The sequence below is a fragment of the Heterodontus francisci genome, chromosome 26 (assembly GCF_036365525.1).
Source record: "Heterodontus francisci isolate sHetFra1 chromosome 26, sHetFra1.hap1, whole genome shotgun sequence".
Lineage (NCBI taxonomy): Eukaryota > Metazoa > Chordata > Chondrichthyes > Heterodontiformes > Heterodontidae > Heterodontus > Heterodontus francisci.
Window position 1 is genome coordinate 54,551,567 of NC_090396.1, and position 12,470 is coordinate 54,564,036.

General features: G+C 42.7%; 1 protein-coding gene across 4 annotated transcripts in view; it reads left to right on the forward strand.

Annotated features, from left to right (window-relative positions):
* LOC137384369 (E3 ubiquitin-protein ligase rnf213-alpha-like) overlaps nucleotides 1-12,470 on the forward strand; it is a 164,380-nt gene that overhangs the window by 17,154 nt on the left and 134,756 nt on the right. For all 4 annotated transcript variants that reach the window (XM_068058308.1, XM_068058310.1, XM_068058311.1 and 1 more), the window contains exons 3-7: nucleotides 1,957-2,280; nucleotides 4,164-4,335; nucleotides 4,889-4,965; nucleotides 6,699-6,858; nucleotides 7,305-7,477. In XM_068058308.1, the coding sequence (XP_067914409.1) occupies nucleotides 1,957-2,280; nucleotides 4,164-4,335; nucleotides 4,889-4,965; nucleotides 6,699-6,858; nucleotides 7,305-7,477 (906 nt within the window). The remainder of the gene's footprint in view (nucleotides 1-1,956; nucleotides 2,281-4,163; nucleotides 4,336-4,888; nucleotides 4,966-6,698; nucleotides 6,859-7,304; nucleotides 7,478-12,470) is intronic.

Here is a 12,470-nt window from a genome sequence, read left to right on the forward strand (position 1 = left end):
GGAGTTTGTAAGTTCTCCCTGTGTCTGCGTGGGTTTTCTCCGGGTGCTCCGGTTTCCTCCCACAAGCCAAAAGACTTGCAGGTTGGTAGGTAAATTGGCCATTATAAATTGTCACTAGTATAGGTAGGTGGTAGGGAAATATAGGGACAGATGGGGATGTTTGGTAGGAATATGGGATTAGTGTAGGATTAGTATAAATGGGTGGTTGCTGGTCGGCACAGACTCGGTGGGCCGAAGGGCCTGTTTCAGTGCTGTATCTCTAATCTAATCTCTCCTGTCTGCTCCCATCTCTTTCTCAAAAGCCTCTGAATCCACTGAAGACACATGAACCCCAAGAGAGAAAAGTCTCCTACAGCGAACGAGGTTTAAGAAGAATACTGGGCCCCAATGAAAAGCAAGATCTACCTACAATTAAGGACTCTACAGTGAGCTCGAAGAACCGTAACACAAAAAACCTCCTCAGATATTTCCTCAACTTTTCCACTCTATTTCTTCTGTTGGGCGGCACAGTGGTGCAGTGGTTAGCACCGCAGCCTCACAGCTCCAGCGACCCGGGTTCAATTCTGGGTACTGCCTGTGTGAAGTTTGCAAGTTCTCCTGAATATAGATAGGGAAATATAAGGACAGGGGGGGATGTGGTAGGAATATGGAATTAGTGTAGGATTAGTATAACTGGGTGGTTGATGGTCGGCACAGACTCGGTGGGCCGAAGGGCCTGTTTCAGTGCTGTATCTCTAAAACTAAAAAAAACTAAAACTTCTCTTTCTGTCTCTAACTGCATGTGTGTATCACGTGTGCATGCTAGTGTGGGGCGTGTCGTGTATCCGTAAGCATTAACTGAATTAGAGTTTAGGTTTAAGTTTAATAAATTTCAACTTTTTTTTGTTAAACCTAAGAAAGCTTGTTTGTCCTGGTTTCTTTGCCTTATAATTGGCAAGCAATGAACAAGGATTCACTAAGGGGGAGTTAAAAAAACAGTGTTTTAAAAATTAAACCCTATTACGGTGAGACCAGGTGAAGGCTGAGAGGGACCCTTAGACTCCTTTCTCACCTGGTCATAACACCCCCTTGATATCAGGGCTGGTGGGTTTCCCCCCCGCGGGTGGGTTCGGAACCGGAAAACGGTCCTAACCTCTGGTTCCTGACCCTGGAGAGAGAATCCTCCCATCCAGTTGCAAGAAAGCTGGCCACGGATTTGGGAGGTGACACCACATTGAAGGACATAGGAAAGAAAAGGAAGATTGGAAATGGGGTGATAGTTTGGATGGACAGAGCGATTGAGTTTTTTTTTAAGAGGATTAATGGTGGTTTTGAAGAGAAGGGAGACGGCACTTGAGGGAGGAACGTTTATCGTGTTAACTAGTATGGGGGAGGGAGCAGGAAGGGAAATTGGGTGACCTGTTTAGTGGGAATGGGATCCAGGGAGTAGGAGTTGAGTTTTGTGGACAAGTTGAGCTTAGATAAGGCACAAGGAGAGTAACTAAATATGAATAAATAAATAGCTGATGTTGGCTGGACAGCAATAGAAGTGCGACAGTTAACTTCGGTGGTCCCTTGTTAGAAAGCAGACAATGAGCCAAAATTTCTCATTGAGATTAAAATTTGTAGAAAGTGCACATTTGAGTGAGGGCAGTATGTGCTCAGAAGTGGGACAGCACATTGAATAACTTGCCAAAACTCACTTTCAGGGCTTCTGCAGAATGGCCACTTGCAGTGAGGTACTTGAAGATGACAAACACCTATGAACCAAATCACAAGAGAGGAGCAGAGAAACCTGGCAGAAACAAAACCCGGGTGGGGGTCCTCTCTGGAACATAAGGGAGCATTTTACTTCTCTCCACCCTGCGGAAATCACATGGGTAGAAATTTACGATCAAAGTGATCGACATAGTGCTTCTAGTGGCATAGCCTTCGTGATTAATAAGAGATAATTTTATGAATCTGCATTTCTAACAGGAAGCATTACCCAATGAAATGAACAACGTACAGTCTGAGGTATCACAGGAATTCCAGAAAACATCTCTACAAGATTCAGCTACATCAGGCGATCAATGCTTCCCTCTTCGGGATCCAGTCTCATTGCAAAGTACAACAGAAATAATTGAAATTCTTGACTTGGATGACATTAATGTAGCCGACATTCCAAACGACACAATATCTACCTCACCGACAATCATTGGTGGTGCATCAACTTCTAGAGAAAGACTTTCTCCCTCCCTTTCACAGAATGTGACAAAAGAACAAACTGACCTACAAGAACCTACAGGAAAGAGTACTGAGGTACATTCTATTTCACTGAAATCCCAAAGTTATGTTTTTGTGATTATTTGTATATCTTCTAAGTATGGTTAGGGGAAAAAAAGAGTGTTCACAAAGGGGTTTTTGGTAATGTAAGAGGATTTGCGATTTTCTTTTCAAAAATTGGGAAACCTCGTCAAAGTGTCAAGACACTTATTGAAGGCTGTTCTGATTAGGAAATTTCTGTGTTTATCTTGCCTGTTTTTCCATTTTAATTTTCTATGTCTTTAGTCAAAATGGAGTTTCAGAATAAAGAGTGGAGCCTGGTTGCCCTTGGGAAATAGGCTAAGTTATTTGACCTGGAAATCAGGCAGTTAAGGGGGCTTTGTTCTAAGTTAAAGTTGTATTGCAAAATGGTCGAGATGTACTGGGAACTCGGAGAAAGTGTAATCACTTGCTCATCAGTATTCTATACAATGATTCCTATTATTGTGTCTTTCATTACTGATCATTGACTGGTCTAACTTCAGAGCTCTCTGGAATTTCTCCCATACTCTTCAGTTCTGGCATGAAATTCAAACTCTATGGATGCATCATCCACCTATAACATGATATCTGGAAGGTCCACCTGACTGTGTTTCTCCAAAATGTTGTCTTGCTATGAGATCCTCTAAGATGTGCATTCACAAAAGTATACTTTTATACCTTATTGGCTAATTCTGACTTCATTTTTTTGTTGCTGTGCTATCATATCTTTTTTTTGCTTTTTTATATTATTCTCTAAATAAATTTGTCGAGGTACTTTAAAACTACACGCTTTGATTTGGCAATGTGCAACTTACCACCTTTTGGTAGAGTAAGGAGACATATTCTGCAGTGACCTAAATGTCATACATAGGGGTTAGTTGTTAAATTGGGGCCTGTTATTCCAAGCACAGCATGTACAAGCACAAAGCTTTCAGTTCATAGTGGATTTGATCAACTTACGAAAAAGACCTTTTGGCTGCAAACATGACAATTGTTGGAAGCAAAAAAGAAAGGGAAATCAAACTTGCAGTTATGTAGCACTTTTCACTACGGCAGAATTTTGGAAAGTGCTTTACAGCCCACAAACTACTTCTGAATTGTAGTCACTGTTGTAATGTAAGAAACACAGCAAACAGCAATGTGATAATGACCAGATCATCTGTTTGTAATATTGATTGAGGAATAAATATTGGCCTGAATAATGGGGAGAGCTCCCCTTCTCTTCTCCTATATAGTGCCATAGGGGTTTTTGACGTCCTCCTGAGAGGGTGGACGGGCCTTGGTTTAGTGTCCATTCTGAAAGACGGTACCCCTGACAGTGCCACACTCCCTCTAACCCAATCCATAACACAGGCCACCATCGGAGAAGAAAAGAATGGAGAAAAGATGTGTAATCAAAAGGTGATGGTCAGACAATATGCATCTTGGACTTTGATTCATTAGTCATTATAGTGCTAACACCCTCGGTGTACCATTCACTTGTGTTCTGCCTCGTGTTCACAGTATCATACCATCTGATTCCATGTTGAAATGGCTGCAGTTGTTAATAATTTTATTTAGCATGACTGAATCAACTATACAAGAGTCCTAAGGATTTTATTTGTGTAATGGAAAGTATGCTGTTATGTTATGAGGTGTGCTGTACATTGATGCATGCTAATGGTAAGCATGTACAGAACTATAGCTGCTCCTCAGTGCACACTAATATACAGTTTTTTTAAAATTTCCCTACTCGAACAAGTCACAAACTGTTTCATTTCCAATGGCTCCTAAATTAGAAAGGTCATATTCTAACTACACTTACTAAGCCTAAACCAAATTTGTTACATTACAGAAATGTAAAGTATGAATTTTGTGCTGAGGTTGAGTGACTGATCAGATTTATTTTTGTGAGACAGGAACTCTGGAAAGGGAACAGAAAGAAGAATGCAAGTGATCAAACTTCAGCTGTACTGGAGAAATCAGGAAATTTGCCTTGTTTTCTTGGGGAAGAATCATTTGCAGATTCCACACAGGTTGAGGCTGAAAATCAGCAACATGAACTCAACATTGCTGCAGCAGCTAAAGGAGGTGAAGTTTTACATTTTTGCTCAAAGAAATGCAAACAACTGTGAAATGTACAACAAAAGAGCACAGATATGCATGCTGTCTACGTTAGATTTTGATAGTATAACATACTTCAATAATTACTTCATACAAAATAATGGAACAATAAGGGGCCACTGCTATTTCTAATTTAAATAAATGGCCTGGATTCATTATTCCATCTTTTGAAAGAGCAGTAGACACGGCGAGCATCCCATATATTCTATAGTATACTCAATACCACATATAAGGTTAATTGTTGAATTGGCACCTGCATAGCATGTACAAGCACATAGGTTTTAGTTCCTATATTAACTCTGAATGGAGAAATCTTGGAGTGAATATTTTTCAATGTTGTTATGTGGAGTGATGAATGTTCATGCCCTACTGGTGCAACAGAATTTACTTGACACCGAGAATGAAAATAGAGCATAGAGTGCTGACCCTACAAACCAGAGTGATCTAGGGGGAATTGATAGATTGGATGATGAAACAAAAGCTGAATTTGCTGATGATGACTACTTTTCTCTAACTGCAGAAGATAAAAAAGACTCATCTCTCCAAACAGACACAGCCAACAAGACTGAGGGTATGGGAAATAAACGAAAGAAGAGGGTAAGTGTGGAATAAGTGTGACAAGAAATGTTATTCTTGAATCAAGGGCCTGAAATGATATAATTGTGGGATATATGACTGCAAGAGTACTCACTGATTTGAAATTCCTCTATCTCTGCTCGTTTAGCAAAGGTGTCATTTTGTCTTAAGCTATTAATGCCGCCACTAAAATAGCTGAGAGAAAATAATCCTATGAACATGTTATGAATTCATATGTTAGTATCCCACAGAACATCGAATTCAACTCTTTATGTTGCATCACATTACAGGTGTAGAGTTGGTATGGAGAGATTTTGTGAGTTATTTTGATGAATGGGTGAATACAAGTACAAATGAGTGCTGTGCTAATAAGAAATACCTTGTTGAAAGTATGGTTTTAGCACATTATATTGGGGCTGATGGATGATTCCCACAATTTAAACATGCCTGTAGGCACGACCACAGAGAGCTGCAGGTTTAGCACTCAAGTGCTGATTAAAAGTAATTTTCATGGAGCAAGTAGGCAGACTCCATGCACCCACTTCCACTGATGGTGTGGAATGGGCTGGCTGACAAAAAGCAGCAGCCTTCAGGATGGCTCAAGGATTGAGTGAGAGAGCACACATGCTCTCAGTTGTAGCACTTGAGGCCCAGAGGAGGAGAGAAGTCCTGCACCAAAAGGGGGGGCAAAGGGGTCCATCTCGCCCTCCTGTCCCTCTCTCCAGCAGCAGCTAGTGCTGCTCTGGCTGACCTCATATCCTCTTTCTGTTCCTCCTGAAGAACAATGGTGCCCCCTAGGGAAATATCCATGACCAAGTACTCCCTTTCTCCTGGTTACTCTTACAAGGTGTAAAATAAGGTAGTGTTGCACAGCATTTACTCTTCTTCAGTGAAGTGCTCAGAGGAGTTTTGGTATAAACATTGGTAGAATATTGGTCAACTCTTAACAAAGTGCCCAGAAAGTCTCCTGATGTGTTTCATAAGTCCTCTAAAAACCTCCAGCAGTAAGGCAACAGTCAAACTCCTCTGCAACAACTTGTTTACTCCCAATCAGCTAGTCGCTGTTAGGAGAGGGCATTACATTAACGTGCCGTGCAGCCTCGTTAATGAGGCTGTTCCTAATACAGGTTTCAACTCCTTTACCAAGATGGCATCTTGTACATAATACAGTCTAGCATAAAGTATGTGGTGAAAATTGTACCCTTTAGCTTTGTACTGCTGCTAAACTTGCGGCATATAATTTCTGTTCTCAAGCCCAAACTGGCCAAAGTGGTGTTGTGAGACTTTGCTGTTCCCTGCAGATCTGGCTCTGCTTTGTTCCAGCGTCAGTTTAGGGCCATGTCAATGGATTCAGCCTGATTTACACGATAACTGTAGCATTGCTGTGAAGCCAAACTGTTTCACTATGCTACAGTTACAGTGCAAATGCATCCTGTCCTTAAAGGTATCAACAAAACTGAACTGAGAACATTTAAGAGTGCTGTGTACAGTATTGCAGCTTTATTTTTGCTCCAGCAAATTGGTTCTATACATTAAAGCTGTTTTGTGTCCATTGAACTGTTTTATATTTTGTCTTTCTATTTGTTCATATTCTGATTTTACCACAGTTTATTTTTCTAAAAAGGAACAGTAATCCAATTTTTATTCAGAAACAAACCCTCTAAATTCCAGACATAATGAAGCTCTATGCCTAATTTATCTGTTCACATATCTGGAGTAAATTGTTCATTAATGCTCATTGGGTTATTTAACAGAAAAAGCGCAGGAATCGAAATAGAAAGAAGAAGAAAGCCTCAATACGTCAAAATCAAAAGAAGGAATCACCACTTAGTGATTCAACTGAGTCAGCGCATGGAGAGCAAGCAGATGGTGAGCATGACCATGGCACCAATCAACCTGGCCAATCTGTTGAAGGTGAGGCACAGATCCCTTAAAACTGGATTCAGATATTGATCCCAAGCAAAAAGGGAAATGGACTATTTTACCACTGCACTAAATGTTTCACAGTGTGAGGTCAGAGCAAAATGAATTTTCATGTTTCATGAAGACACCATTTGTTTAAGTTATTTATTGGTAGAAAGGGCTTAGTCATGAGTGGGATACATTGTGCAACTACAAATAGTTTGAACCCACAACTTTCAGATTCATGGGCACCTGAGCCAAGCTGATATGAGATTGATAGCAAATGGGCCTTTGGGAGTGCTTATACCCATTATAGTTGTATGACTAGAAATCTTACTATGATTTGCACAATCTTGGGAGCTGTTAACTTGGGATAGAATACTAAATGTTGTCCAACTTTTAAATGACTTTTCTAATGTTCTGCCCTACACTTACGGTATGGCATTTGTACCCTCCAGATACCAGTGAAAGAGCACAAGCTACAGCCACATCCAAGTTGGCCACAGAAGGAAAACAGTCAGAATCTGATAAAGGTGTGAAACAAGTTGGTCCACAGGATGCTGCCAAAGAGCAGATTCCCTCCACAGGGAGTTCTCTGGGAGACGGTGAAGATATTGACAGTAAACTAGAGGTACAGTTGTATTGATCTTTAAAATGTACATTCTGTGCAATGATCTTTTTGCCAGTTTTCTCTCCATTTCCTGAAGGGATTGACTCATGCTGGGGTGCCAGTCATCATCATATATGAGTTTAGATAGCGAATGTTGGCAGGTTATTACCCATGAAGAACCACTGTCACTCAATGACTACACACACTGTTACCCGTAGGAATCATCAGGACAGCAATTGTGAAGGGGATCCCTGGCTTATTTTTTTTCCCTCCTTATTCCAAGGCACTGAGGCCGTAATTAGTGTTCCAACTGCTGAGATCAGTGAACTTTGCATAGACCAAGAATCAAACCTGGAGTTGTAGATCAGCATGGCTTCGTATTACACCAGGCTGTGCCTTAATTCATCAGTCCAGATGGGAGCTAGACACTTATTGTGACTTAAGTGAGCTGAACAGATACATATGACACGAGATACAAAAGGTGGTGACAGGAAAATGTGTAAAATTAATAGTTATTTGCTTCCGAAGCTTAAGGCAAATTGATATTCTCTGCATTATAGGGCTACAGTTGAGTAAATGGGCTTAATTTCAATTATTTTACAAAGGAAGAGTATATGCAATTGCTGAATAGCTAAAAGGGTTATTTTAGCCAAGAGCTAAAGAGGTGCAGTGCTAATAAGCCTGTTTGAAAGTTTGGTTTGACACAATTTGGGTTCTAATTGCTGATTACCATAATTTGAATTTGGCTCGAGGTGCTAATCCAGAAACCTCAGGTTTAACACTCATTTGCTGATTAGATGCAATTTTCATGGAGCGGGTGTACCCATTTTCACTGAAGGCATGGAGTGTTCTGGCACATAGCATGTTGCAGGATGGCTTTGGGACAGAGGGAGAGGGTGCACAAGTCCTGGTGGAGGAGGTCCACAGGAGAAGGGATGTCCTGTACCTGCTGTGGGGAAGGATGCCCCCTCACCCTCCTGTCCCTCTCCCCTGCAGCAGCCTGGCCTCATGTCCTCCTTGCATTCCTCCTGCAGACCAAGGGGGATCCCGAGCATGATGCCCATGACAAGCACTCCCTTTCTCATTATGTGACTCCAGTAAAGTAGAGCAGCACAGCATTTACACTTTTTTAGGTGAAGTCCTCAGAGAATTGTCAGAATAAATGTTGCTCAGCTATTGGTGAAGTCTTGACAACTGTCCCAGAAGGTCTCCCAATGTATTTCAGAGGTCCTTTTCACAGCTCCGTTGGCAGTGAATATGAAATGTTGAGCGCTTGAAATCAACATCAATGCCATGGTTACTCCAAATAACTGGTCACTGTTAGAGGGTGTTAATTGAAGCACTAGCCACCAAAATGCCATGCAACCTCTTCAGTGAATGCTAGCAGGCATTTTAAGTGGCAGTCAACCTTTTAGCGAGCCACCAGGCAGCCGTTCCTAATGTTGGCTTCAACTCTTTACCAAGAAGGCATCTTGCACTAAATGCAAGCTAAGCTGGCATATCAGCTCAAGACTCCATCTTGGCCATCTCAGAGGATTGTTAGCACCTGAATGTGCTGCTGAAAATTGTCCCAGTGCACTGTTTGATGAAATTGCAGAAAATGGGTTCACACCTACAGTACCTCAACTATGCCATTAGGGGGAGGCACTGAGATGCTAAATACGACTGCACAGGGTTGGATGGTAAACTCAGAAGGGAAGTTATCCCAGACTGAACTTGCATACCTTGTAGATATCAATGTCCTGTAAACAGATTGCTTTATGGCTATTGATGTGAAAGGTGCAAGATAAGTGACAGTTGTCCTGCCCTGAGTGCTGCTTTGAATCCTCCTTGCTCTGAAGCAAGTGAACAAAGATCATTATAAACACACATCCATTTGAGTATTGAATTTATACATTTATACATAACCAAAGGTACGGTAGCTAAATTTGCTGATGACACAAAGATAGGTAGAAAAGTAACTGGTGAAGAGGACATAAGGGGGCTACAAAGGGATATAGATAGGTTAAGTGAGTGGGCAAAGACCTGGCAAATGGAGTATAATGTGGGAAAGTGGGAAATTGTCCACTTTGGCAGGAAGAATAAAAAAGAAGCATATTATCTAAATGGTGAGAGATTGCAGAGCTCTGAGATGCAGAGGGATCTGGGTATCCTAGTGTATGAATCGCAAAAGGTTAGTATGCAGGGATAGCACGGAATTAGGAAAGCTAATCGAATGTTATCGTTTATCGCGAGGGGAATTGAATACAAAAGTAGGGAGGTTATGCTTCAGCTATACAGGACATTGGTGAGACCCACATCTGGAGTACTGTGTACAGTACTGGTCTCCTTATTTATTTAAGGAAGGATGTAAATGCGTTGGAGGCAGTACAGAGAAGGTTTACTTGACCAATACCTGGAATGGGCGGACTGTCTTACAAGGAAAGATTGGACAGGCTAGGCTTGTATCCACTAGAATTTAGAAGAGTAAGAGGCAACTTGATTTTTTAAAAATTCATTCAGGGATGTGGGCGTCGCTGGCTAGGCCAGCATTTATTGCCTATCCCTAATTGCCCTTGAGAAGATGGTGGTGAGCTGCCTTCTCGAACCGCTGCAGTCCATTTGGGGTAAGTATACCCACAGTGCTGTTAGGAAGGGAGTTCCAGGATTTTCACCCAGCGACAGTGAAGGAACAGCGATATAGTTCCAAGTCAGGATGGTGTGTGACTTGGAGGGGACCTTGCAGGTGGTGGTGTTCCCATGCATTTGCTGCCCTTGTCCTTCTAGTTGGTAGAGGTCGCGGGTTTGGAAGGTGCTGTCTAAGGAGCCTTGGTGCGTTGCTGCAGTGCGTCTTGTAGATGGTACACACTGCTGCCACTGTGCGTCGGTGGTGGAGAGAGTGAATGTTTGTAGATGGGGTGCCAATCAAGCAGGCCGCTTTGTCCTGGATGGTGTCGAGCTTCTTGAGTGTTGTTGGAGCTGCACCCATCCAGGCAAATGGAGAGTATTCCATCACACTCCTGACTTGTGCCTTGTAGATGGTGGACAGGCCTTGGGGAGTCAGGAGGTGAGTTACTCGCCGCAGAATTCCTAGCCTCTGACCTGCTCTTGTAGCCACGGTATTTATATGGCTATTCCAGTTCAGTTTCTGGTCAATGGTGGCCCCTAGGATGTTGATAGTGGGGGATTCAGTGATGGTAATGCCGTTGAATGTCAAGGGGAGATGGTTAGATTCTCTCTTGTTGGAGATGGTCATTGCCTGGCACTTGTGTGGCGCGAATGTTACTTGCCACTTATCAGCCCAAGCCTGGATATTGTCCAGGTCTTGCTGCATTTCTACACGGACTGCTTCAGTATCTGAGGAGTCATGAATGGTGCTGAACATTGTGCAATCATCAGCGAACATCCCCACTTCTGGTCAGAAGGAAGGTCATTGATGAAGCAGCTGAAGATGGTTGGGCCTAGGGCACTACCCTGAGGAACTCCTGCAGTGATGTCCTGGAGCTCAGATGATTGACCACCAACAACCCCAACCATCTTCCTTTGCGCTAGGTATGACCCCAGCCAACGGAGGATTTTCCCTTTGATTCCCATTGACCTCAGTTTTGCTAGGGCTCCTTGATGCCATACTCGGTCAAATGCTGCCTTGATGTCAAGGGCAGTCACTCTCACCTCACCTCTTGAGTTCAGCTCTTTTGTCCATGTTTGAACCAAGGCTGTAATGAGGTCAGGAGCTGAGTGGCCCTGGCGGAACCCAAACTGAGTGTCAGTGAGCAGGTTATTGCTAAGCAAGTGCCGCTTGATGGCACTGTTGATGACACCTTCCATCACTTTACTGAAGATTGAGAGTAGGCTGATGGGGCGGTAATTGGCCGGGTTGGACTTGTCCCGCTTTTTGTGTACAAGACATAACTGGGCAATTTTCCACATTGCAGGGTAGATGCCAGTGTTGTAGCTGTACTGGAACAGCTTGGCTAGGGGCGCGGCAAGTTCTGGAGCACAGGTCTTCAGAACTATTGCCAGAATATTGTCAGGGCCCACAGCTTTTGCAGTATCCAGTGCCTTCAGTCATTTCTTGATATCACGCGGAGTGAATTGAATTGGCTGAAGTCTGGCATCTGTGATGCTGGGGACTTCAAGAGGAGGCCGAGATGGATCATCAACTCGGCACTTCTGGCTGAAGATTGTATGAAACATATAAGATCCCGAGGGGTCTTGACAGGGATGTGGAAAGGATGTTTCCTCTTGTGGGAGAATCTAGAACTAGGGGTCACTGTTTGTTTAAAAATAAGGGGTCGCCCATTTAAGACAGAGATGAGGAGAAATCTTTTCTGTCAGAGGGTCGTGAGTCTTTGGAATTCTCTTCCTCAAAAGACGGTGGAAGCAGACTCTTTGAATATTTTGAAGGCAGAGATAGATAGATTCTTGATAAGCAAGGGGGTGGAAAGTTATAGGTGGAAATATGGAGTAATCAGTTCAGCCGTGAGCTTACTGAATGGCACAGCAGGCTCAAATGGCCAAGTGGCCTACTGCTGCTCCTAATTCGTATGTTCGTATGAGTTATTATCACTTTTGCAGAATGACTGTGTATATATACATTGATGTAACATATGTTGGACATTGTAGAGTATATGATGATTATTATCAAATATGCCACCTTGCCTGGGCATCTATCTGCACCTGTTAACCTTCAAGTCCAACACCTTTGAGAAACTCCCTGCCTATTAATTCAACAAGTCAGTTTTCATATCCAGTTAATAGGAAGCTTACTACAGTCAGTGCAGGAAAATTTAATAGGATTCTTGAAGGTTATCAGGGTTTTGTGTCCGAAGGGAAAGTAACCCCATATCCCTCGAGTGGGGCAAGCAAGCCCATCGTGATTCTCAGGGACACAGGGGGCACTAGATACCTTTTACTGGGAAAAGGCCTGATCTGTCCCCCAGAGAGTACAGTGAACACCAAAATGGTGTTGAATGGTATTGGAGGGCAGTGTATGCCTGCACCTGTACACCGGGTTGCACCTGGAGTGCGACCT